At 43.4% G+C, this 26,351-nt stretch overlaps 1 protein-coding gene and 1 long non-coding RNA gene across 2 annotated transcripts in view; one reads left to right on the forward strand and one right to left on the reverse strand.

Moving 5' to 3' along the window:
* Window positions 1–26,351, reverse strand: part of Dpys (dihydropyrimidinase) — an 85,855-nt gene that overhangs the window by 49,652 nt on the left and 9,852 nt on the right. Inside the window, exons 2-6 of the mRNA XM_031359225.1 lie at window positions 24,435–24,593; window positions 19,910–20,089; window positions 18,000–18,189; window positions 4,175–4,331; window positions 3,044–3,185 (exon numbers count right to left, since the gene is read on the reverse strand). Of these exons, the coding sequence (XP_031215085.1) occupies window positions 3,044–3,185; window positions 4,175–4,331; window positions 18,000–18,189; window positions 19,910–20,089; window positions 24,435–24,593 (828 nt within the window). The remainder of the gene's footprint in view (window positions 1–3,043; window positions 3,186–4,174; window positions 4,332–17,999; window positions 18,190–19,909; window positions 20,090–24,434; window positions 24,594–26,351) is intronic.
* Window positions 22,207–26,103, forward strand: LOC116082341. Its single transcript, XR_004115254.1, has 2 exons — window positions 22,207–22,487; window positions 24,260–26,103. It is a non-coding gene; the product is annotated as an uncharacterized LOC116082341 (long non-coding RNA).

Below are 26,351 nucleotides of genomic sequence, written 5' to 3' on the forward strand. Positions count from 1 at the left end.
TATCATCATCATGATAAGTGATTTTAGATCTGAATCTTGCGTTTCCGGTGTGATGGTGTGTCCAGGATCTGCTATAGTGGGGGAATTGGGTTCTGATGATGGCAAGTGACCTTGGTTTGTGTTGTTTATTTTCTTATGCTTGCCCCCCGCCATCTGGTTAACTCTAGTGTTACCTGCCTTTGCTAAGTCTGAGTGGAGCCTGTCCTTCCTGTGATCCTGGTTGTGTCAGAACTCCTCAGAGTCAAGCTGCCTCTGTGATCCTGTGATTCTGGGATCCTGGGTTCCTGGGCTTGTTAGATCAACTGGAAGTGTGGCTTTCTCTGTGTGTTGTGGGACTGGCTGCAGAGCTTGTGCCCAAGGTCTGCTCAGAACACTAACCCAGACAGACCGGAAGGAACTGGAGTCACCAGGCTGGCGGAGTTCCTAAGTGCCTGGTCCTGCTGGTCCCAGTTACTCCCAGTGTTGGGACATATGTTGGTTCCTGCTTACCTCTGATCCTGGGTGTGTCAGAGCACCTGGGATTGGAGCTTCCTCTGGGTGTTGTGGGGGGTTCCTGACTTCTTTCCTAGGATTTATATCTCCAGAGTTGTTTCTCTTTGTGATTTCTTAACTGTTTCTACTTCCATTTTTAGGTCCTGGATGGTTTTGTTCAATTCCTTCGCCTGTTTGGTTGTGGTTTCCTGTAATTCTTTAAGGGATTTTTTTCTTGTTTCCTCTTTAAGGGATTCTACTTGTGTTTTCGTGTAATTCTTTAAGGAGTTTTTGTGTTTCCTCTTTAAGGGCCTGTATCTGTTTACCTGTGTTCTCCTGTATTACTTCAAGGGAGTTCTTATGTCCTTCTTAAAATCCTCTATCAGGATCATGAGATATGATTTTAAATCAGAATCTTGCTTTTCCTGTGTGTTGGGGTATCCAGGACTTGCTGTGATGGGAGTATTGTGTTCTGATGATTTCTGTTAAGATTCTTGCACCTGCCTTTTGCCATATGGTAATCTCTTGTGTTAGATGTTCTTGCTGTTTCTGGCTGGAGCTTATTCCTCCTGTGGGTCTGTAAGCCTGTATCAGCACTCCTGGGAGATTAGCTCTCTCCTGACAAGACCTATACACAGAGGGTTGTGGATCAGTCCCAGCTTCTGAGTGTAGATGGAGGCAGGAAGAACCCTGTCCCAGCTGCTCTGCAGCTTCTGTGGCCTGTGAGCTCCTGGTTGGTCCCTCCTCAATACAGTCACCAGAGAGAAAAGTCTATTTTATGGAATTTTAACATAGAGTCCTTATAGGGCTTATATATGCCTATGACAAGATTACCATTAAAGATTTGTTTATTATTTCTATTAGCACAGAAGTAAATCATCTTACTGTTTCAGAAAATTATACAGTTTCATGCATGTTATTGGAAAAACTCAATTATTTTAAAGACCACATTTAAAGATGTATATAAATATAATGAGAACTAGAATAGATTATGAAAATCTTTCATAAAGATATCTACTGTAATAATACAAGTGTAAGAAGGAAGCTTGCACTATAATTTAGAATATTTTAGCAAGGAGAAAGAGAGAGAGAATTGTGAGGGATGGTTAGAGTTGAGAGAGAAAGGGGGTCAAGGAGGAAGATCAGCAGAAGCTAGAACTGGAGAGATGTTTTCAAGACCCTTGTACTAAACTGATTGCTTAAACATGACCCTTCTGGTAATGGACAGAACTGATGTGTTTTTGAGAAGGAATTAATGTGCACAGAGCTTCACTTACAGAGCAGAGTCACAACTCAGGATGGAACAGTGGAGCAAATGGTCACTGGGAATAAGGAAACCAACTTTGAGTCTATTGGAAAGGTCTGAACAAAATTGGAGCCTCCAATTTATAGTAATCATGAATATGTAAACAGAAAAGAATTCTGAAAAATAAAATCAATAGAACTCACTGCATAATGAATGTGCTGGCTACTTGATACAAGCTAGAAATATCTGAAAGGAGGGAACTTCAATTGAGAAAATGCCTCCATAAGATCTGAATGTAGGGCATTTTCTTAATCAGTGATTGATGGTGGACGAGCCCAGCCCAAGGTACCATCAGGTCCTGGATTTTGTAAGAAATCAGGCTGAACAAGTCTCATTTGCATACCAGTGATCAGTATAACTTAGGACATGTGCATCAGATCTGCCTCCAGGTTCCTTCCCTGTTTGAGTCCCTGTCCAGACTTCCTTCAATTATGAAATAAGATGTGGAAGTGTGAGCCAAATAAACCCTTTTCTTCCCCAACTTGCTTTTGGTCTTCATGTTTAATCACAGCAATTGAAACCCCAAGAAGAACAATGAGATTCAGAAATGCCACTGGATGTAGGAGAAATAATCAAGAAGAATTCTCAAGTGTGAAATATGGTAAATGTATCATCTAAGAGAGGGATCTTTGAAAAGCATGGCAGGGCCATTCTTGGGTCTACTTAGTCTTGCTGTAGATCTTTATAACTACACACAGCACCTGGATAGCTGGGCTAACACCTGACTTCTGCCTATGAGATTTTGCTCCATCCTTAGGAGGAAATTTTTTATTCATTCTTCATTTATTATTAGTTTAAAAATCACTTTGCCCACAGATTTCATTATCTATATAACTTCAGACAGCAAACTTAATATCATTAAAATATCATTATATTTTCTTATCAGTTCAAATATTTACATTAATGACACATGAAGAATAAGCCTATCTGGACCCAGCCTAAACTGGTCTCTGATGTCCCTGCACAAATGACAGAACATATCTTCTGAGATAAACTGTGCAGAGAAATCAATTGCTTGTTCACTGATAATGCCCTGGAGGCACATGGGTGGAGTTGATGGTGACTGGTGATTCCCAGTTTATGTGTGTGTGTGTGCATGCGAGCATGTGCAAGAGAGAGAGAGAGAGAGAGAGAGAGACAGAGACAGAGACAGAGACAGAGACAGAGACAGAGACAGAGACAGAGAGACAGAGAGAGATTTCATGTTCTTTAGTACCCAAACAACATGATCCTGAATGAACCCAGACTTGATCCCATGAAACTCACCACACCCTTTTCCCATATCACCGACATCCTGTCCTCGACACCATTCACCCCGTTGGGAATCTTAGTGAAGTCATCCTTCCCTAGAGCTTTTTGACAGGTGTTGAAAGTGCAGTTGTCACTCCCTGTTGTGCTCAGATCACCACTGTGGAGAATGAACAAGGAAGAAAGGCAATGATGCGGTGAGAAGAGAGCACAAGGAACAGGACACCCTTAGTGTTTCTTATCCTCCTGTCTCCTACATGGGATGCCAAGCAGTGGGAGGGAGCATGACTAGAATTTCTAGGTACACAATTCACCTCTCTTCTGTCTATCTTTAGAAGCACTTTTTGAGAACACACACATAAGGATTATGGTGCAGGATCTTCGACAATTCTATCTTTTACTGTTTTTCAATTTCCTAGCCTAATTGGAAGAAGCTGGCTGGTTTGAGGAAGAAATGATCTGTGAGATGATAGGATGCCTACTAGACTCTGCACCAAGACTAAAGAGCCCATGACTGTGAGCTTGTCCTAGCTAGAAACTGATAGTTGTATGGCCCTGGCAATACAAACAGCAGGCTCACTAGAAACAATGCAGGTAGAAATTTCTTGTGAGTAGAATACCACAAAAGGTATTATCCTCGTGGTGACTTATGGCAATGGAGATAGGTCCTCCAGAGCAGCCCAGTGACAGATGTCCATATTGTCATGAACTCAGATGTAAGACTGGCTGAGAACAGCTCTGTCACCAGGGACAAAAATCCCAATTTGTCTGATAAGTAATCTCTGTGACATAGACGTGTGAAGGAAGGGGGAAGTTAAAGGAAAGGGGACAAGTGGATTCTTGCCCAGTCTACTGTGAATGTCCCCTATCAATTGAAATCTAGGGACATGTGAATGGGGCATATTAAAACGTTCAGAATGAATAGAAAGGGGTATCACCCATACAACAAACTAGTCCCCAGACCATGTTAGCTTAAGCATCATAAGCCCAGTGTATTCTGTGCCTCCTACACCATGGCCCAAGCAAAACAGAAGACCAGAAGGTCCTTGGATCCACAGATTTAGGATAAGCTTTCCTGCATCCAAAGATAAGACTGATAAAGGATTACCTCCCATCCAAATACTTTACCATCATCCAAAAAATTATTACTTAGCCAACAGATTCATGAGAAAGCCAGGTGTTGAAGGATCAGGTCTCAGTGGAGGACCCATGACATGGTGGGCTGCGTGGCTCCATTCTTTACTCCAGTACTGTGTGCCATCAGTGCCAAGACCTGCTGCAATTGGTTCTCCATAGACCACCTTGCCTGGAAGGTCCAAAGGCAGGATTCAGTCCCTTAACGCACGTTTAAGAAGACCATCTGACAAACACACAGAGAGCCTTCTCTGTCCCACTAGAGGATGATACCATAGCTTAACAGAATCCCACCCCACACCTCGCTTTTGTGAACCAGACTCAATAGGTAATGGCTGATAATTACTGAGCCTTTAGTGTGTTCTGGTCATTTGCCTTGTAAGGTACAGGTCATTCTCCCAGTTACTTGTCATCAGGCTGGGCTATGGGATTTGTTTGGGTCAATTAGATTGAATGCAAATGGCAGGCTATTCTTCCAAGTAGAGGTTATTAAAACCATCTTGAATTATTCTCCACTGTTACTGAAGCATAACCCAGAGGATGCTGGGGGCTACACTTATAATGCAATCTTAAAATCCTATTGGGTAAATGTTATTACTATTTCAATGAAATGACAAAGCTACAGGATTATGCAATTTCTCTACAGGTACTTTATACACATTTTATATGTGTAGACTGAAGGAGGTAGGATTTGAACCCAGGAATTTTGAGTCAGTGATCTCAACTTTTATGCCATCTAGCAAGATGATAAACTACTGTTAATAGAGCTATATGGACTCCAACCATGCTGCATCTTTGCTGCTGACTGATTGATAACCTTTTCACACTCTCAAAAAGAACGTTCTGAGAAGACTTATATTCAATAAAAGAACACTCAGATAATAAAATTGTAGCCTGAAATGCACACTTAAAAATCATGCAAATGAGAACATCCAAAGCACGCGATGTTGGAAAACTTAATAGTGCACAGTGAATTTGAATTTAAAATCAGGCTCCTATCTGATTAGCATTTGTCAGAATAATAGATTCACTGGCATCAACCTCATCACATGCAAGCAATCAAAAGAGAGAGGGGGAGGGAGACAGACAGGGAGACAGGAAGAGAGAGAGAGAGAGAGAGAGAGAGAGAGAGAGAGAGAGAGAGAGAGAGAGAGAGAATGATGAGGAGATTCTAGCATGCCAAATGAGCTCACTTTAGTTGACCAGATGCTGAATTTTAGTTACAATTCAGATATATAATTGAAATTAACTAATTTCCTTAGAGAGCAGTGGATGGCCACCAGCTGCCAGAGTCCTCAAAATGGAAATGTAGCACCCTATTATCTCACAAATTACCCTTCCTCCAAACCAGCCTCTTCCTCCAACTAGCCTAGGAAAAAGAGAAACAGTCAAAGCCAGGCTCGCTGTAGCCTAGGAATTTGACTTGAGTGCCATGCATGCATGAAAAGGATCCCCTAGGATCACCACGCTATGGCTATGGCTGGTGAGAGGGGTCTCCCAGGACCCAAACCACTGCTGATCTGCTTCGATTCCGTGATACACCCAATGCCACACCACCCCAGGCCCTTACTGGCCTGTTTCCAGAAAAGAGAAGCAACTTTAGTATCTCTCTGTGGCAGGCAGGATAAACATCGGTCATATGCAGTGAACTAAGAGGTAGTAGTGGTCTCTACTTGGAGAGACTAAGACAGGCACAGTCTCTATTTGCTGTGTCAAGAGTGCATCTCCCCGTTGTTTGGACAATGAGACTCTGACTTGATTTGCAGTTGCCCCAATGAGATGCCAACTCAGGATTTTCCTTGGTGCTTCATCACCAAGGAAAGATCCTGTCACATGTTCTGTTCAGTCACTTGGCACATCAAAATGATATGAGAATGCAGTTCCCAAACTTCTACCATCTTAATAGCTCTCAGGAAAAATTAAATGTCAGCATCTACCAGAGTCTGCCAGGGCTGCTTCAAACTTGATGACAGGTAATTTCCTCAGAAGGCCTTAGCCCCTTCAAATGTGACAAGCTACTTTTTTAGTGTACACAGGCTCTTCATTAAGGAGTATATTTTCAACTTTACTCCCACTACATATTTATGAATATAAAAAATTAAAAATAAAAATTCCTACTGGCTCATTGCTCCCCTCCACAATTTTTAAAAGACCAAACCTCATGCAAAAAGTGTAAAGAAGAAAAACAGAGTCCAGTAATCCATAAATTGAAGTATCAAACTATAAACTTCAACCTAATTGTACATCTAAAACTAAGGCAAGCACAATTGCGACCACAGGCATAGACTGTAGAACTTTCATATCTCTTGCACTTGACCTCACTTGATGTCACAGCAACACTTCACAGTGCTTTGATAAAAGAAGAAATTGATGTTCAATGAAACAAACTAATCTGCCAGAGATACATACATGGGCAGTGGTAAAATCAGAATTAAAGCCTTCCTTCTCTGATGTAGGATCATATACACATTGTTAAAAGAAAAGCAACATTTTCATTCTCTGGAGAAGAGCATTCCTAAACATTTTCAGTCAAGCACAAGCTATCTGTGGATGTGACCAAGTGATAACCCATTTTCCCTTCCTGGTTTCCTTTGCTCTGCACTGCAGGTAGCTGTGAACAGCACTTGTGCCTGGCTTCCATCTGGCCCTCTTCTGATTGTGTTTGCATGCTGGTGGGTCTTCATCACCCGTTTCCTCCTTAGCGCCTTCTTGTTAGGGTGTTCCCTCTCCATCCGGATTTACTCTCCATAGTCTTTCTCCATCCTTGGACACAGGACCAAATGCAAAGACTCTATCATCCTGTTACAATCTCCCACTTATCGGCATTTACATCTCTGAGAGATCCTAAAGATCTCTGAATTCTGAGGGATTTTAGATGCTTAGGAATCTCTCAATCACCAGACAGCTTTATTAAAGGGAAGTGACAGAGTGGGTGCTGTCGTGTGGAGCCTTGCATCCTGAGAGCTATAAGCCAAAGTTGAAAGGGGAAGAGAATTCAGGTGAACGGGGAAGACACTTGAACTTACAGTTTGAAGACAGCTATGCTTTTCAAATTAACTTCCCTACTAAATAACATGGTGAAGCTCTGCTGGGCTGCACTGATTCGATATATTATTATTTTTTCAAAAGAAGAGACTGTTTCAGAAGGAAGTTAAACAGAGACAGGATGATAATAGATGCAGCCTTGAGTTCAAAGCATATATTTGTGCTTTGCATATGATGAATCAATGTTCGTTGTCTCAGTTTTCTTATCTAGGAAATGGGACTGCAATATGCTTCTAGTATAGTAAATTTGTGAAGGTTAAAAAACAAACCAACCATCCCCATAATACAAACAAACAAACAAAAAATAAATAAAACCGACAACCATGATATATACAAAAGTGCACAGCATGTCCATGGAAGCCTGGGGTCTCTTCATGTTTATAAACTGAGCTGTGTATCTCACCATGGAACAGTCCCTTTTCTATTGCTGTGATAAAAACACCGTGACTGAGGGAACCCATAGAAGAAAGCATTTACTAGGGCTTGCAGTGGGCGAGGGTTAGAGTTCATGATGGAGGAGGAAAGGCATGGCAGAAGGAACAGCTCACATCCTGAACCACAGGCAGGAAGGAGAGAGTACACTGGATGCAGCAATGGTCAACTGAAACCTCAGAGCCTGCCTCTAGTGACACACCTTCTCCAACAAGGCCACACCTTCTCATCCTTCCCAAAGAGTTCCACCAACTGGGGCCTGAGTGTTAAAATACAGGAACCTCTGGGGACCATTCTCATTCAAGCCACCACACACCAGAATTCAGCTCTTGAAGTCTTGAAATATATTAAATAAGGTCTTTACAGAGATAGTTTAATTAAAGTGAGGCTTTTGGGGTAGAACCTAATCTAGTGAGACTGGGATCTAAAAGAAGAGGGAGTTGGAATATAGATGCCAACAGAAGGGACACATTGAAAGCAGAGAAGAAAAAAAAAGAAAAAACTCCTGATGGGGCTGGTGAGATGGCTCAGCAGGTAAGAGCACTGACTGCTCTTCCGAAGGTCATGAGTTCAAATCCCAACAACCACATGGTGGCTCACAACCACTCGTAATGAGATCAGACACCCTCTTCTGGTGCGTCTGAAGACAGCTGCAGTGTACTCCACTGGAGCTGGCGGGGCCGGAGAGAGTGGGGCTGGAGCGAGTGGGGCAATCCTGAGTTCACTTCCCAACAACCACATGATGACTCATGGCCATCTGTACAGCTACAGTGTACTCATCCACATAAAATAAATAATAAAAATAAATAAATCTTAAAAAAAAAAAACAAAACCAAACCTCCTGATGAACCAAGAAGAGAGGCCTGGGACATGGCCTGGGACATGGCCTGGGACATCACCCTGGGACATTACCTGGGACATGGACTGAGACATCACCCTGTGACAATGCCTGGGACATGGCCTGGGACATCACCCTGTGACAATGCCTGGGACATGGCCTGGGACATCACTCTGGGACATTGCCTGGGACATGGACTGAGACATCACCCTGTGACAATGCCTGGGACATGGCCTGGGATTTGGCTTCCTCCACAGCTCAGAAAACACTGGTGCTATTGACACTGCTCTCTCAGGTTTCTCATCTCCAGGTCCTGGGAAAACAGGACCTTACTGATTGCACCATGGTGGTGGTGCTTTGTATGTCAGGAGCCTTAAGAAATCTATACCTTCCACAGATGCTGTTTCCCTCAGAGCCACACAATCCCAGTTTTTGAAATGTTCTTAAATGGCCAGTTTTCAACTGCTTTGAAGTAGATCTTTTCCAAAATTTAAGAGGCAATGAGGTGATTAGACACATAAGACCAAGAAAGAAAAGAGACAAGATGACACTCAAATTCCCCTGAACTCAACCACACACCAGCCTCCCCTACCCTGGCCATCGAGAGTTAGTGCACTGAAGTATAAAAAAATAAATAAATAAAACAACCAGGAGTTGGCTTGCTGCTGTTCATCAGTAAAGAGCATGAGAGGATATGGCCTTTTGTGAATCTCTCTTCTGTCTTCTCTCCATAGAAAGACTATGGAGAAGAACATGTGGAGGACAGAGTTGAAAAGTGGGAACTACCCCAACCTATGTGTGAGAACTTTATGTTTGGATATGGATCTTGGTGCTGTAGGAAAACCAAGACCAGTTCAAACAACTATACGCAATAAAAAAAAAATCAGCAAACCAACCACAAGGCCCAGCTCACCATGAGCATCTTAGGAACTAATGGGGCCTCCCTCTAATTTACAAATCCAACCCAGAGCACAGTAACAGCACATTTGTATCCTGTAACCTGGTTTTTATGAAAGGCAAATGTTTCATCAAGATGTTCAAACAAGATCCACACTTGCCCCCTAAAGACAGGAGCTTGGGTATAAAATAAGGTTGAATCTTAATTAAGGTTGAATTTTAATAAGCTATGTTAAAACAAGTTAAGGGTAGACTTCTTTCTCAGTTAGGGTTCTATGGTTGTGAAGAGACACCATGATCAAGGCAGTTTTTATAAAGGAAAAGATGTAATTGGGGCTGGCTTACAGTTCAGAGGTTTAGTCCATTATTGTCATAGCAGAAAACAGAGTGGCATATAGGCAGACCTGGTGCTAGAGAAGGAGCTGAGAGTTCAACAAACGGAAGAGAATTAACGCGAGCTTCTGAGACCTCAGGTCCTGCCCCCACAGTGCCACACTTCCTCCAGCAAGGCCATACCTACTCCAAGAAGGCCACTCCTCCTACTTGTACTACTCCCTAGTGCCAAGCATTTAATCCCATGAGTCTGTGGGGCCATTCCTATTCACACCGTCACAGGTGGGCTACGGTTGACGTTTCAATCACAGATGAGAAACAATAACAGGCAGATTAAGCTACTGAGAGACTGCACCTCCACTCTAAACAAAATAACAGAATCCATGGGCATCCAAGCTACAGTGGCAGGTTGGGGAGAAGAGGGCAATGTATCTTCTAAAGGATGCTCGAGAACCCCGTGTGCAGCACGGTGGCTAAAAAGGTATGCGCATGGTGAAAGCTCGTGAGATGAGAATAATCAGGGATGTCAATGGCTCATGTTGGCACATGCACTGTTTGGCTAAAGACTAGACTATCACTTGCACCTATAATCCAAGAACTCTAGAGGCTGAAGCAGGAGGATCTTGAAATCAAGGCTAATCAACCAGGCAGCATACACTAGCTGGTACAAGGCCCCCGGCACGTATATAGCAGAGGACTGCCTAGTCTGGCCTCAGTGAGAGAAGATGCACCTAACCTGGAGAGACTTGAGACCCCAGGGAGTGGGGAGGCCTGGGGGGGTAGGGTGGGACACCCTCTTGGAGACAGGGGTAGGGGAAGAAGGAGGAATGGGATGAGGAACTGTTGGAGGGCAGACTGGGAGGAGGATAATGACTGGACTGTAAAAAAAAGTAAAGATAATAATAACAATAATAATAATAAAATAATAATAATAATAATAACAATAAAATAAATAAAGGCTAATCTGAGCTACACAAGAGAAACCCCACCTCAAAAGATGCAAAATGAAAACTGAACTATAGGGAGTAGGTTTGATGTGGGCTGGGCTGAGCAGAGCTTCCTTCTGAGTGAGTCACACCCCCACCAGGCGGCATGTCTGACTTTTAGCCTGGGTTCTCTGAGCTAACTCTTGGGACAGATTTATGGTGCTTCCTTTTTGCCCAAGTGGCTTAGCACAAGAAGGTTGGCTGGGAATTCACCTCCTTTAATTACTCACTTCAGGCCAAGCAAGACTTACAAATGACATGGACATCCATTCTCTCTGCCAAGATCAGAAGCAACTCAACTGTGGACAGTGTGAAGAGCTCTTTGACCTCAGACATGGTGGTGCAGACTTTGGAGTTTGCCCAGTTGGTTTTTGGTCTTGTTTTGGTCCAGTATGCTCCCTTTTGGAATCATAATATATACTCTGTGCCATTATATGTTTGAAATATGTGGTCTGCTTTCCATTTTGATTTTACAGGAGATTGCAGTTAAGAGATTGACTGAGTCTCTGAGGAAGCTTTGAAGCAGACTTTTCCACAATGATAACTCTAAGCCTGTGGGGAGCAGGGAGCCGGATGGGGCAGTTTGAATGGTAATGGTCTTAAAGGCTCACAGGGACTGGCAATATTGGGAGGCGTGCCTTGTTGGAGGAAGTGTGTCACTAGGGGATGGGGCTTGGAGCTCTCAGAAGCTGAAACCTGTCACTCTCTCCCTTCTGCCTGTGGATCCAGATATAGAACTCTCAGGGCCCTCTCCACCACCATGTCTGCCTATGTGCCACCAAGCTTCTGGCCATGACAAGAGTGGACTAACCCTCTGAAACTGTAAGCCAGCCCTCATTAAATGTTGTCCCTTGTAAGACTTGCTGTGGTCACTGTATCAGTGACTAAGACAGACGACTTGACCTTGACAGTGTCCTTCCTTTTCCTGTAATTGGACTTTTGCTTCTTCATCACAAGAGACAAAGGCTAGAGGAAAGCCTGAGTCTGGGATTAAAGTTGAGGAACTGAACATGATTTTCCCAATCCATGGCAGCATCTGATGAAGAGGCTCAGATAGAGGGAATCCATCATACTCATAGAAGAGGAGCCACGGATGCCAGGAGGCTCTGAGGGCTCTGAGGATGGTGGGAAGCACATGGGATGGAATAACAGGTAAGGGAAAAGAGAGGAGTGAGCTTGGAATTCAAATGAGGAGAGGGAGACAGGATGGTCATTCTGGTGAGTGAACAGTAAATAAGGGGAAGAGGAGAGAGTTCAGTTAGCAGAGCCCTCACTTCTGTGTGTGTGTGTGTGTGTGTGTGTGTGTGAGAGAGAGAGAGAGAGAGAGAGAGAGAGAGAGAGAGAGAGAGAGAGAGAGAGAGAGAGAGAGCCTTCATAATGTGTTGATACCACCAAGTAAAGACCTTATACCTGTATACTGTAGCTCGCCAAAGTTGTTTCCTCTTCACAGAGCTCATTCAGGAAACAGATCTACTCAGAGAAGAAATGCATGTCTGCTCCTCACACTGTGCACTTGAACTGTCCAGTCACACGGGCGCAGTGACAACCAAGAGCCACAGGATGTTTAAAAGAACACATAAACACGGGCAGACTCTGCAGGTAAAGGCACTTGCAGAACAAGCCCAGATGGTCTACGTGTGATCCACAAAGACTCACACAAGTGTGTGGGAAGAGAATCCACAAAGTTATCCTCTGACAAGCACATGTGTACTGTGGCACAAACACATTATAATAAATGAGCGTTCTTTAAACAAACAAACAAACCACAGATCACACCAAAGGAAGACTAAGTATGTGTGTGTTGTGTATGTGTTCTGTAGATGTGTGATATATGCTGTGTGGTGCATGTACATGAGTATGCAAGTATGTACACCTATTTGTGGTGGTCAGAGGAAGAAGTCAGGTGTCTTCCTCTGTGCACCCCTTAGACAAAGTGTGTCACCTGGCCAGGAGCTCATCTTGCCTCTTTTGCTAGCTTGGCTGGCCAGAGAGCTTTTGAGATTCACCAGTCTCTGCCTCCCGACCTCCATTCTCAATGTTGGGGTCACACACACAGATGTCTCTTCCTGGCTCCTTAAGAGCACGTTGAGGATTGGAAGCCAGGTCCTTAAGTGCTCTTACCCACTGAGCCATCTTCCTAACCATGGAGAAAAAGACTAGGAATTTATTTAAAAACCAAAACAGAAACAAAAACCAACAACAAAACAAACAGGAAGAGAAAGAGAATTTTGAAGTCATCAGTATTCCTAGAAAAGAATAACATGGAAAAAAGAGAGGGAGCTAGAAAGATGGTCCAGCGGTTAAGAACACCAGCTCCTCTCCCATAGGACCTGGGTTCAATTCCCAGTACCCTCATGGCAGCTCACAACTGTCTGTAACTGCAGTTCCAGGGGATCCAACTCCCTCACATAGACATAAATGCAGCCAAAACACCAATCTACATAAAATAAAAATAAGATAACAAACAAACAGAAAAGATTACCAATACAAAAGACCATAGGAAAGGCAAAGAAAAGCAAACAAGACAGAACAAAAACTTGGGTTTTTTTAAAGGTGAAAAGAAAAGAAAAACTGGAAGGAGATGAAGATGCTGGAGGAGTTGATACTGGTAAAAGTAACAGAGAAAATAAATATGGAAGAAATGACAGAAGAAAAGTTCAGAACCTAAGATCAGCCTTCAGATTCAAATATTAAGGGGGATTATTTAAATCTTATGACCCAATGTGGACTTAATGAAATTTCTGTATCTCTATGATGGAGAAAAAAATGACAATATCCAGGTGGTAAAACCGGTCAGAGAGAAAAAAGAAAACAATTGTACTGTGTCGGTAACAAAGATAATCCTAATGCAATAGTAATGACAGCCCCCAAGTTCCCTCTGCAGCCTTGAAGGGGCGAAGGGGCTGGCAGACGTTCCTGGAGTGTCACTAAAAGCACTAGCCAGGCACAAAATTGTTATTTGAAGTGACAATTATTAACACAACTCAGGTGGCAGGTAGCATTTACACGAGCTAAGTTACTCATTTCTCATTGGGAGACAATTTTGATATATTCCAAATTGTAAGTCATTACTACCTACTTCCAGCCTAGAATTTTGAAGATAGCTTCATAGAAGTGAAAGTAAATGTGGCCCAAAGAATGGCTGACAGAAATGAGAGCTAGCTACCTCTCCAGTGAATGCCTTAGCAGATCCAGTCTTGCCATTTCCATCCTTTCAATACTGCTGAAATGATAAGATAATGATGGTGTCTTCAATATAAGTTTCATTTTTTAAATGATGTATTTATCTTATGTATATGAGTACACTTATGTATATGAGTAAAGCTGTCTTCAGACACACCAGAAGAGGGCATCAGATCCCATTACAGATGGTTGTGAGCCACCATGTGGTTGTTGGGAATTGAATCAGGATGTCTGGAAGAGCAGTCAGTGCTCTTAACCACTGAGCCATCTCTCCAGTCCCTCCATATAACTTTCAAACTTAATTACAATCCTTTTAAACCAGCTAAGCATTTTTTTTTTTTTTGGCTTTTCGAGACAGGGTTTCTCTGTGTAGCCCTGGGTGTTCTGGAATTCACTCTGTAGACCAGGTTGGCTTCGAACTCAAAAATCTGCCTGCCTCTGTCTCCCAAGTGCAGGGATTAAAGGTGTGTGCCACCACTGCTTGGCACCAGCTAAGTTTTGAAACATCAAATCAATGAATCAGGAAACATGAGATCCATACACCAGCTCTTCAGGGCACACTTCAGTAGAACTAGTCACTGAGAAGGGCTGGCCTTAGGTTGGTGGCCTTGGGCTGGACCAGGAGACCTAGCACTTGTCATTGAAGCCACGTTGAGTTTTGCCCACCAACTGTCCCCAGGCCTTGACGTCATCAGTCACAAAACCGTTGTAAAGTGGAACTTGAAGTATTCTGATGACAATTCAAAGCAACAATATAATAAAATAAAATGAGCAATAAAACCTGAAGGGATAAATGGCCTCATAGTCCTACTCTTCAGCATGGATACTGTTAGCTGTTATAACATCAGTCCACCTCATCTGAGTATACAGTTGTCAATTGAGGAATAAAGTCAAATTTACAGTATCATATCCCTAAGTCACAATAGAGATAGATGGCTAATAATTTGACAACCTTTGTGGCTGGATTCTGACTTCAGTAATCACATGAAACACCTGAAGTTTCAGTTAAGCCCCTGAGATTCTGCGGGTTTGGGGTGGGAACCAGGGTTCTGTGTCTTGCTCCTAGGCAACATCAACACTGTATTCCAGGGGCTCACTGTATCAGGGCCCAGGGAGGAAGAAGTGGGTGATAAAAGTATGTCTAGATTTCCATATTATACTTTCATAAAACTAAAGTATTTCTCACTTAAATATGGTTACAAATAGCAGGCATTTATTGCACTTCTGTGTTCAGAAATGATGTTAGAGGAAATGGTGTTAGAGGGTAATGAAGTACGGACAGGATACTTCAATCCTTTACAGACGTCAGTGTGGTCCATGGGCTCTTAGCCATCACCATTCCAGGGTCTGTCCTTGGGTTTACTGATGTAGTCACCATGGGAACAATTTGGGTCTGCTAGTCTATCTTTCCTTCCTTCTGGTCCCTCTTTGATCACACGCCCTACTCACCCAGGAGACGTTACATTCACAGAGTGGGTTGTCTCATGCTGAATCATTCTGGGGTTCTGCTGTCCCTTTGACAATTGGGCACTAGGGTATTTTTTTTTACAGGTTTCATTACTGTACATCCAACTTAGCCAGCATGCTTGTGTGGCATTTAAACTATCCCATGCCTACAGCTCCTTTGGAAATGAATCTAGCAGTATCTAAAGAGCTGCGTGTCCATTTAATCTTTCAATCTTTCCTCTAGAAGATACCCTTTTGTGTTAGGCACATAATGGAACCATAAAGATGACCACATGTCAATCGATTGTTTGTTCATATGTTACATAATGTAGCAAAGGGGATCTTGTAGATGTGGTTAAAAGCCTTGAGATGGGAGAGTCTTCTAAATTAATGGAGGTGGCTCGATGTTATACAAGGATCCTTAAAGTGGGAGAAGCACGAGACCATTCAGAATAAGCTGACACCAGCGCACATCCCAACATGGTTGCCTTTAAAGATTCAGGAAGGTGGAGGTGGGCATGAGGAAACTGAGCAGACACGGGCTCTGGGAAAGTTAAGGAAGGGGCGGGGCACTCCAGACACCTAGATACTCTGTTGTCTAGAACAACCTGATAGCAAATTCATGTTAAGTCACTAAACTTGTAGCAATTTCTTACAAAGGCAATAGAAAAGCCACACACCTTCTACAAATACCATATAGTCTCTGCAGAAGGTGACGGCTCTAGTGTTCATTTGTAAGAGCCGAGGGCTGCCACAGATCAAGTGCCCACCATTGGAGGGTTATTTGAATAAACACAGCAGAACATTCTAGACCTACAAATGAGAATGATATAAACCTACCTTCTGAGGGCTGACCTCAAGGACATATTTCAACAGAAAAACCAGCAAGGGACAAGATACTAGCAAGGTGTTTTTGTTTTGTTTTGTTTTGTTTATGAAGTATCAGAAGATATAGATATTTCTTATGGAATAAGACAAGGACCCAGAAGAAAAAAACGTCTTTGAGCATTTTTGGGGGATAAACAATTTTGAAACTTGGATTAATGTATAACTGTAAACATTTCCCACTTTCAAGAAGTAAAACTGTGTTTAAAACAAACTTAAAATCAAAATCAAAATGCCTGTACTTAAGATTAATAGTTGTCTGTGATCCCTAGGTTTTTATAAGCTGGCTTTGATCGAATTTTGTCCACACATAGAATAAATACCCACTATCAAGAAAAAACTTCCAGCCTTAACTTTCAAAATCATAGCTTGATGGTGGGTTACGATGGGCATTTCTGCAGATTTTACTGTTGTCTCTTGTCTAACATTGTGTACCTGGTATGCCCGGTAAAAGGGAAACCTTACCGGTTCCATAGAGCTGGCAACATCACCATCTGGTGGGAGAAATCTAGAACTGCAGCTTGGGATTTTCAGCTGCTTCTAAACAGAAGTGACGTGAAGGAGCTGTTTCATGACAAGCCTGTTACACACCGGTGTGGGAGTCTATAATAGTTGCTAGTAAGACTTTATAAGCTCATTTTAAATTAACTTTATTCCTAACACATAATATAGTGGATTATGTTTTAAAAGTGAGCATAGCTCACAAAATCCGTACTAAACCTTGCAACACACAGTTTTGACAAAACTGTGTCAATTTATTTTGGGGTCAATTAGAAGCATACTAAATCCATTTTTGTGGTTTTTTAATGAGGTACAATTGGCCATCGGCTGTCACTCTCAGGAGGGATGTTATCAGGACGACCTTTTCCACTGTAGAGACCTGTGTCTCTACCAGCGAGAGATGGGGGCTCCAGTGAGGTGCGCACACATGACTTTCAACCATCTTTGTCCAGTACTAGCAAACTAATATTTTTTCCTTTGCTCAGAAACACATTTTCTTTCTTTTACATGACTACATTTAGACTGAACTAGAGTTAAAAAATAACCTCTAAAACAAAAATCATTAAAATGGTCTGGGAGCTACTGCTTCAGTTGACCCAACATCCAAGGTGCTGTCAGACAAATCAATTCTGTTCAAAAGCAAGTTTTTGAGCATGAACTCTGCCCTGGCCTTATCAGGTCCTAGCAAGGGAAGCTTGATGATCAGGAAAAGTGGGAGTCGCTGTAAAATTAGCTTTAAAATTAAAATTTGCTATCATGTTTTTAAACAAAAACTTGCTGCTTATGGTGTTAAGGGATGGATTATGAGCTTGAAATAGTTTGAGACCCTAAGTAGAAGGAAGAAGTAACCACAAGGAAGTGAATGGGCCCTGAAATGATAGAAAAGAAGAAAGAAGTAGACATGTGTAAGGATGAGGGAGGCAGACCCCCAAACACAACTTTCTCATACACTAAGCAAAGGAAGCATGTGCGCTCCGCCCGCTTGTTAACCCGAGGCACCGGGGGTCCCACTGAGGGTCACCTCTCCTCGTGTTAGCTATCACCTTCGCTGCAGATATGTGCGCTCCGCCCGCTTGCTAACCCGAGGCACCGGGGGTCCCACTGAGGGTCACCTCTCCTCGTGTTAGCTATCACTTTTGCTGCAGATATGTGCGCTCCGCCCGCTTGCTAACCCGAGGCACCGGGGGTCCCACCGAGGGTCACCTCTCCTCGTGTTAGCTATCACCTTCGCTGCAGATATGTGCGCTCCGCCCGCTTGCTAACCCGAGGCACCGGGGGTCCCACCGAGGGTCACCTTCTCTCCTTGCATCAGCTATCACCTTCGCTGCAGATATGCTCATCACGTGCACGATGTAGAGAGGGCAGTTCACAGCGCTGGCTATGGTGATGGCTCTCAGGGTGGCCTCTGCCTCCACTGCTTCGGGACGGCACAGCTCGTGCCCCTCAGGGCCTGTTATCCCTAGCGCCAGCATCTTCTTTGCTCCCTAAAAGGCAGCAAGAATGTGAAAGGAAGACAGGAAGGAAAGCTAATGGCAAATGTGACTTTATTGGAAATTAAAGGTTCTGATAGGCTTTTAGATGTGTCAGCTATGGGTGTGGGGGCAGGGCAGAGTGAAATACGCTGACAGCATAGATTCATAGTGACCCTGTGCATCATTTCACCATCAGTTTCTCTGGGTTGAGAAGATGGGGGAAGGGAGGGGCCCCGGGAGTGTTCAGTTGGTAAAGTGCTTGCTGTACAACCATGGCAGCCTAAGTTCAGTCCACAGAACCCGTGGAAAAGCCAAACAGGATGGGAGATGCCCTTGTGATGCTGGGGAGGCAGAGGCAGGAGGATCCACCCGACTACTGGCGGGTCAGGCTGGCCTGACTGGTGAGTTCCCAGCCAGTGAGACACAGACTCTGTTTCTAAAATAACGTGGACTGGCTCCTGAAGAATGACCTTTGAGTTTGTCCTCTGGTCTCTACCGTCTGTGTGTCTGCCTGTCCCAGCCCGGAAAAAGATTAGGTTTGTACTCACGTTCAGTAGGAAGCACTGTCCAGCACTGTACATGCTTGAGACGTTAGTATATTGACTCAGTGAAACAAAGTAGAACAACCTGAGACCCTTGCTGAAGTCACTCACTTAATACATTGTTTAAGGAGTTGTATTTTTTCTACAGAATCAGTCTCCACTGCCCATCAACTTAGACCACTAATGATATTAGTTAGATCCATTTATTGCTTCAAATTTTTATCTCTTTCTTTCACAAAAGAACTGCAAGTCAAGGTTCAGAAGACTGACAGGACCTGCCGGTGTCACACGGTGAGGAAGTCACATTTATACGCTGGCCTGTTTGAATTTATAGCTCACACCCCCTTCTCTTTCTTCCCAGGGCCTCCTGGCTACTGAGCTGCAATCTTACTTTAATGGGAGCTAAGCCTGGGGAAAGAAAAAAAAATCAGCTAATATAAAAGGTTAGAGACAGCTCTTTAAATCGTGCAGATGGCATACCCTTTGGGCATTGGTAATGGAGCTAACATGAGAAATAAATATCTCCTACATTCCTCCAGAGCACATTTTGATTCCCAGTCTCTGAAAAGTGTGAGGTTTTAAAATACTTTCTTGTACACTGCTCATGGGCTCAGCTCACACGCATGTCCACACATTAGCATTCTGTACCAGCAGCCTGAGTCTCAGAAAACCCAGGAAACAAAACAGTGTTGAAGGACATACAGGAGATGACTTACAGTCTGGAGAGACTGCTCAAGAGTTAAGAGCGCTGGCTGCTCTTCCAGAGGACCCGAGTTCAGTTCCCAGCACCCACGTGGCAGCTCATAACTGCCTGTAACACCAGTTCCAGGGGTTCCAATTTCTTCTGAACTCTGTAGGCACTGCATGCACCTGGTACACATGCACTTGTGCAGGTCCATGTGCACTCATGTGGGCACATGCGTACTCGGACAGGCACACATGCACACATAAGTGATAAATAAATAAACCTAAAGGAAAATAACGCACATTTTTATAGCAGCACATTTTTTAAAAATTGAATGTAGGTAGTTGGTTGGAAAAGGAGAATTCTTCCCCCAACCGTGTAGAAGAACCAAATAAAATCAACAGCAGTGGCAAACAAGCCAGCTTGGCGATTTATGGGCACAGATAATGAGCGACTTAGTTCCTGCTCTTCCTGTCTATGGGAGGGTTGGAATGGAAATGCTCACCTCTGCGATCAAATCTCCATTCTCGGCATGCACCTGAGCAATTGCTCCTATCTCCTTGCACTGAGAGAAGGCCGCATACATTTGTTCGTCTTGCACCATGTACAGATCTTTGTAGGCCATAAACATCTTGAAAGAGTTAATGCCTTTATCTTGGACAAGAGTTTTCATTTCTTCTTTTACCTAGGGGGGTGACAGGTACACCAACGTGTCCCTCATTAATTTAGATGATAATTTCAGCATTCCTCAAAGATTATATTCAGAAAAGAAATATGCAACCTAGGGGTAGCAATTTACCTCAGAAACAAGCAGTTAAGCCCGACATCATCTCCCATTTTACCTGATAAATGGCTGCTGCTGTTAAATCATGTTAAATCCATTTAAGGATTAAACAAGAGTGTTAAGAGATGACAAACACGGAAAAGTTACTAGCTTTCCCTAAAGAACTTCATTTCTACTCTTGAATACAGAATTCTCTGTGTCTGTCTTCCAATTTGAGGAGATTGTTCTAGAAGAGAAGATGAAGTCACAGTGGCAACCAGGGATCTAGAAGGAAGCAGAGCTTATATGTGCTAAGAGCGGTGCCTCAAATCTAAGGCTCTGGGGGGACGAGTTATCAGAGGAAGGAAGTGGACAGCCTGAGGCTTGCCTGAGGAAGCGCACTGAGTGTCATGCTGCAGCGTCCGTCCTGGTAGCACACCTGGGAGGTGAGATGTCACAGGTGGAAGACTCTGGACTAGGCATAGCTTTGGGGAGCTTCAGGGTTGTCAAACATCAGAAGCAAACAGATCAAAAGTGCCCAGTAAGAGACAGTGAAGGCCCACTACAAGTCTCAACATGGATTAGGACTTTAAAAGGGAAGTTGTTGGAACTTCTATAGGTTACATACACATGCACACACATACACACATACATATGCACACACATACACACACATATCCTTGCACACACACACATACACATACTCACATAGACATACAACACACACACACACTCACATATACACACATCCACATTCACACATACCCTTGCATACACATACACATACACACTCACATATACACACATACCCTTGCACACATACACACACACTCACATACACATACACACTCACATACACAATACCCTTGCACACATATACACACACACACTCACATGCACACACCCATACACACTCACATAGACACACATCCACATACAAACATACCCTTGTACACACATACACATACTCACACACACACACACACTCATATACACACACATGTACACATACAACAAAAAGTATAGCCAGCATAGCAGGAATGTAGCTCGTAGCTAATGAAATCTCCTTCCACTTGGTGGGGGGTGGGGACCAGGCCTTGGCACAGAGCTCCCCTCTGCTCACAGAGGATGAAGCTGTCCTCAGTCAGAAAGAGAAACCTCACAAAGAAGCCAGCTCTTCCAATGCGTTGATTCTGGACATCCTGCCTCAGGCTTTGAGAATTCTGTAATTAAACTACCCAGCCTATGGTACTCTGCTATGGCAGCCGGAGCTGACAAGCGCACCTGTCCATTTGGTCCCACAGCCACACCCTCGTTGGGAATGAAATCGACTCCTCTGTAGGTCTAGTTCTTAGAAAACCAGGTGCCTAAGGAGTGGAGAGTCAGAAGTACAGATGCAGGGAGCAGAGCCTGGCTCCAGTCACGGAGTTTTAAAAGAACAGACATTTTCCCTAAAAGTCTAACAAGACCCTTTCTTTGGAACAATATTACTAATAGGTTTATCTTTAAAAAAAAAAAAACCGCTCTTTAAACAATCCAGACAACTGTATACACCATGACATAACAGAAAAAGAGAACACCTTACTAACCAAGGTGGAAAATATCAACAATCCATGGAGTAGTACACAGACTAAGAAGGTTAATTTTCTACTCAGTAAAAAGCACAAAGTTGCTTTAATCCCAGCATTTGGGAAGCAGAGGCAGGCAGATTTATATGAGTTCCAGGCTAGCCTTGTTTATATAAGGAGTTTCAGGACAGTCAGGGCTATTCAGAGAGATTGTGTCTCAAAGAAACATACAACAACAAAAAAGCACCAAGCCAGGCCTGTCAGCACACTCTGAAATCTCACCTCTCAAAGGCACAGGTAGGAGGACAAGTTCAAGGCTAGCATGGGACTGCACAGCAAGTCCCTCTCTTTTAAATGTAACAATGCAGATATTGCTGCCCACTATTACAAATCGAACTGTGAGGTATCTCAGACCAGATGGGTAGGTGTATGATCAGTGCCTTGTTCAGCCATCATCAGAGAAGCCTCCTCCTGAAGCAGATCCAGAGTCCCACAGCCAGATGTTACACAGTGAGAGACCTTGAAATGCTCAGCCCTAAATGGGATGTCTCCATCAAACCCCTCCTCTCACAGCTTATCAAACCCAGCAGAAGAGGAGGAGGAATGAGCATAAGAGCCAGAGGGGATGGAGGACATCACAGAAAACAAGACCCTCCAAATCACCATGAGTAGAGCTCACATGAACTCATAGAGACTGAAGCTAGGTGGGTGGATCTGCAGCAGGTCCTCTGTGAATATATTATGGCTTCCAGGTTAGTGTTTTCATGGGATTCCACAGTTGTGTTTTCACGGGATTTCACAGTGTGCAAACAAGTGGGCCTTTGTTTCTTGTGCCTTCTCTTGGGCTCTTTTCCCAATGTTGGTTTGTCTTGTCCAACTTTAACGTGATAGCTTTTGTTTTATCGTATTGCCATTTTATTGTTAGCTTTCAGAAGCCCGTTCTTTTCTAATGAAAGACAGAAGGGGAGTGGATCTGGACATAAGGGAGGTGTGGAGGGACTTGGAGGAATAGAGGGTGAGGAAACTGCAATCAGAATATATTACATGAGGCGGGAATCTATTTTCAATAAAAAAGGGGGAAAAACAAAAAATCTTCATTAAGGGGGGGAAAGTTTTAACAAATTGACTTGTGTCCCCTAGCACTTATGGTAAAGTCTTAAGCCCGTATTTAGAAGCAGGATTACTACAGATGTGATTGGTCCTAATGATGTCATTGGCATACATTCTAACCTCCAATGATTGGTGGTCTTCAAGAAGATGAACTCAAGATGCAGGCATGTATGAGGAGATGAACTCAGGAGTTAGAATGATCTGTCTTCAAGGCAAGGGTCACACAAGATTACCACAGATAGCTAGGAGCTCTAGAAAACATGGGATAGCCCTTAGGACAAACCAACCAAGTAGATCCCTTGGCCTACTAACCTTCAGGACTGACAATAAGTTTCTGTTATTGGAGTCTTTATTGAGCTCTTGGTTGTAGGAACACAATAGAACCTGAATTTGGGGATCTATTTACTTGTTAAAGTATGAAAAGGACTAGCAAAAGCTAATACTATTGCCTCTGCTGTCTCTGTAAAATAAGAGAGGGAGGAAAGGGGTAGGGAAGGAAAAAAGAAGGAGGGATGGAGGGAAGGAAGGGGGAAGAAGGAAAGAGGAAGGAAAGGAAGAAAAAGAGGTAGGAGAGGATGGAGGGAAGGAGAGGCTGGCCTGTAAAGGTATAAAACAGGCCAAACACATCATTTAAATATCATTGTGGGAGAAAAATTAATTTGGGCAATGGACTATATAACCTTTGAAAAGATGTCTGCTGGGTGCTTGTTATAGACTGATCATTTGTTTTATATCTACTTGATGTCTAGAACAAGTTTTGGAAGGGATGCTGGTGTATAAACTTCTCAAATAGTATAGCCATGGACCCCTCTCCCCCATCCCTAACACTTCTGAACGAAGTCCAATATGAAAAGATGAGTTAGGACTTAAAACTCAAGGAGAATTGCTCCCTAAATACACACACACACACACACACACACACACACACAGAATTTCAGGAGAAAATCAGCATATTTTAATGGCTCTCAAAATCATCTTCTCTATCTGACCCTTACCATTTCTCCATGACCTAAATAATTATCGGGCATGGAAAAGTATTTTGAGGTCTCCCATCAATGATTCTCAGGTGGAAGTAGCTGTGTAGTGTTAGGAGATCCCACGTCACAGCTGGTAACAGCTGGGAGAGGCCTTGGAACAGAGCCTAGCTTGTCTCCTCTGTCAGGAATGGAAACAGAGGCTTCGAAAGGAAAGGAATTCTAAGTTTAGAATTTCTTTGATGTTTTTCTCATAAGTAAAAACTTTCTAATACGGTTTAAAAGATTCTAGGCACATTGATGTTGAGAATAAAAGGGATTGGTCCTATGGAAATTGGAGGAAACGTTGACAATTCCTGAATTAAATACAGGACAATGCTACTATGAACAAGCATACTGGAAATCCATTGTGTGCTTCCTCTGGCGTTTTTACATTTTAGTGTTTTTTAACTCAGAAGACTGTACAATGAAGACTTGTCCTCCCAGCTCCCAGTCACCCTGAGACAGGGACACCACCAGTGGGCCTTTCCTGTTTCACGTGACCAGTTTCTTGCTCTCCTACAAATCAAAGGACAAGGGGACTAAATGGAACACACTGGGAGCCAGTTGCCTTACCTTGTCACTCCACCACGTCACTGCCACATGCAGGCTATAGTCACAACAGACTTTCGGGTCTGCCCAGTTGCGCCAGGTCTCAAAGGCCTCGATGAGGGAGCCGCCTTTCTGAGGAATGGCAAAATCAATGATCATGGTGGTGCCTCCTGCCAAAGCAGCCTGCAATCACAGGAGGGTTTGGTCAGTTGGGTTAGGTTAGAGGTCATGCTGTGAAAGCTGCACATCTGTCAGCCCCTTGGCTGATCTGATGGGCCCAGGAAATGTCAAAGATGCTGCTTTGAAAAAGACCTGAGAGGCATGAATAGACGCCCCTAAAATTAAAGTTTAGAGTCTTAAAATGCCTGGAGCTACTTCTGAGCAAGAAAGCCTGACTGTAAAGAAAACTGAAGTGGGCGGATGTGCTGGCTATTCCCAGTTGTTACACTGGCTATATCTGGAATGAACTACAATCCAGAAATGGAGGGCAGACCTGTGATCCAGCTCTCGAGGCCATACCTTCTGCTGGAGGCCTACATAAGGACAATGGAGGAAGGAAGGCTTTTTTCTTCTTCACCCGATTGCACTTTACTTGCCAGCACATCTGTTGGAGCCTCCTTCTTCAGGATTCCAGCTCACACAGAAGACCAGCTGAAACACTCAGCCTTATGGGACTGAACAGCTACGAGACTGTTGAACTTCCCATTCACAGCTGCCCATTGTTGGGTTAGTTGGACTGCAGAATGTAAACCATTCCAATAAATTCTCTTACTACATAGAGACATTCCTTAAGTTCTATGACTCCAGAGAGCCCTGATTAACACAGAGGTTGTGCTGGCTCATGCCTGCAGTCCCAATACTTGGGTGGCTGAAGTAGAAAGCTGTGAGTGGATGTCCAGCCTGGGCTACAGAGTGAGACTTTTTCTCAAGAAACCCTCACATGGGAAAAGGAGAAAAGATACAAACCATTTCAAGAACAAAAACAAAACAAATCAAACAAAAAATCTTATACATGCTGTAGTAAAATCCCACTTCCTTGGGATTCATTGTAGGGAATTACATGGCCAACAGCCCCTGGGATTGCTGGTGATGTTTTGTCTTTGATTTACATCCGTGGTCACCGCCTATTCCCACGGCTCTGGTTTTAGCTCAGAATCTTCTCATCTCTAGCTGATTCCCAGTTGGGTATTTTCTCTCCAGTTCTGCCCTAACATCAAGCCACAAACCCTCAGTGCAGAGAACATCTCCAACCTACAGCTGAGCCATTTGGCTCAACAGGTTAAGGAGGAAGGAGGAACAAAGGGACAGTTTCTCCAACAAGAGGGACGCACTCTGGTTTCAATAGCCCAGTGGAGAATGCTGTCATTAACAGTTGTACTCTGTGTGACTCATGGACGAGAAGAGAAGATTTGCAGCAGTGTCCTCACGGCGAAGAGATGCTAAATGTCCGAGGCAATGCTAATATGCTAATTGCCCGGTTTCGATCATTACACAATGTTTACACAGGTAACACACTGCACTCTGTAAGTCTGTGGTTATTCTGTGCCAACTGGAAATTTTAGAAAGTTAATGCTTCTGTTGCCTCTGGGATGAAGTTTAATCTTCATAAACTTGGTCTCTGAGTCCCTGCATCCTGCCTCAACCCTCGATAGACCTGGTGGCATATTACGCTACATTACAAGTAATTTAAAAACTATTACAAAAAACAAATGCCTTCGGCTCATTATTTAAATTGATTTAATTTAAACAAAAATCACAAGGTGGTTAATGCATTTTTAATTGCTGTACTCAAACAATGTAGGTGAAGAAAGCAAACAGAATCCTGGGAGAGAGGTGGCCTAGGAGTTAGAGCAGCACTGGCTCCATAGCACGACATTCAGGTTCTGCAACTAGCCGCGTCTCCTGAGCAGTTTCTTAAGCTCTGTATTCTTTGATTCCTCA

Source organism: Mastomys coucha, unplaced genomic scaffold (assembly GCF_008632895.1).
Source record: "Mastomys coucha isolate ucsf_1 unplaced genomic scaffold, UCSF_Mcou_1 pScaffold7, whole genome shotgun sequence".
Classification (NCBI taxonomy): Eukaryota; Metazoa; Chordata; class Mammalia; order Rodentia; family Muridae; genus Mastomys; species Mastomys coucha.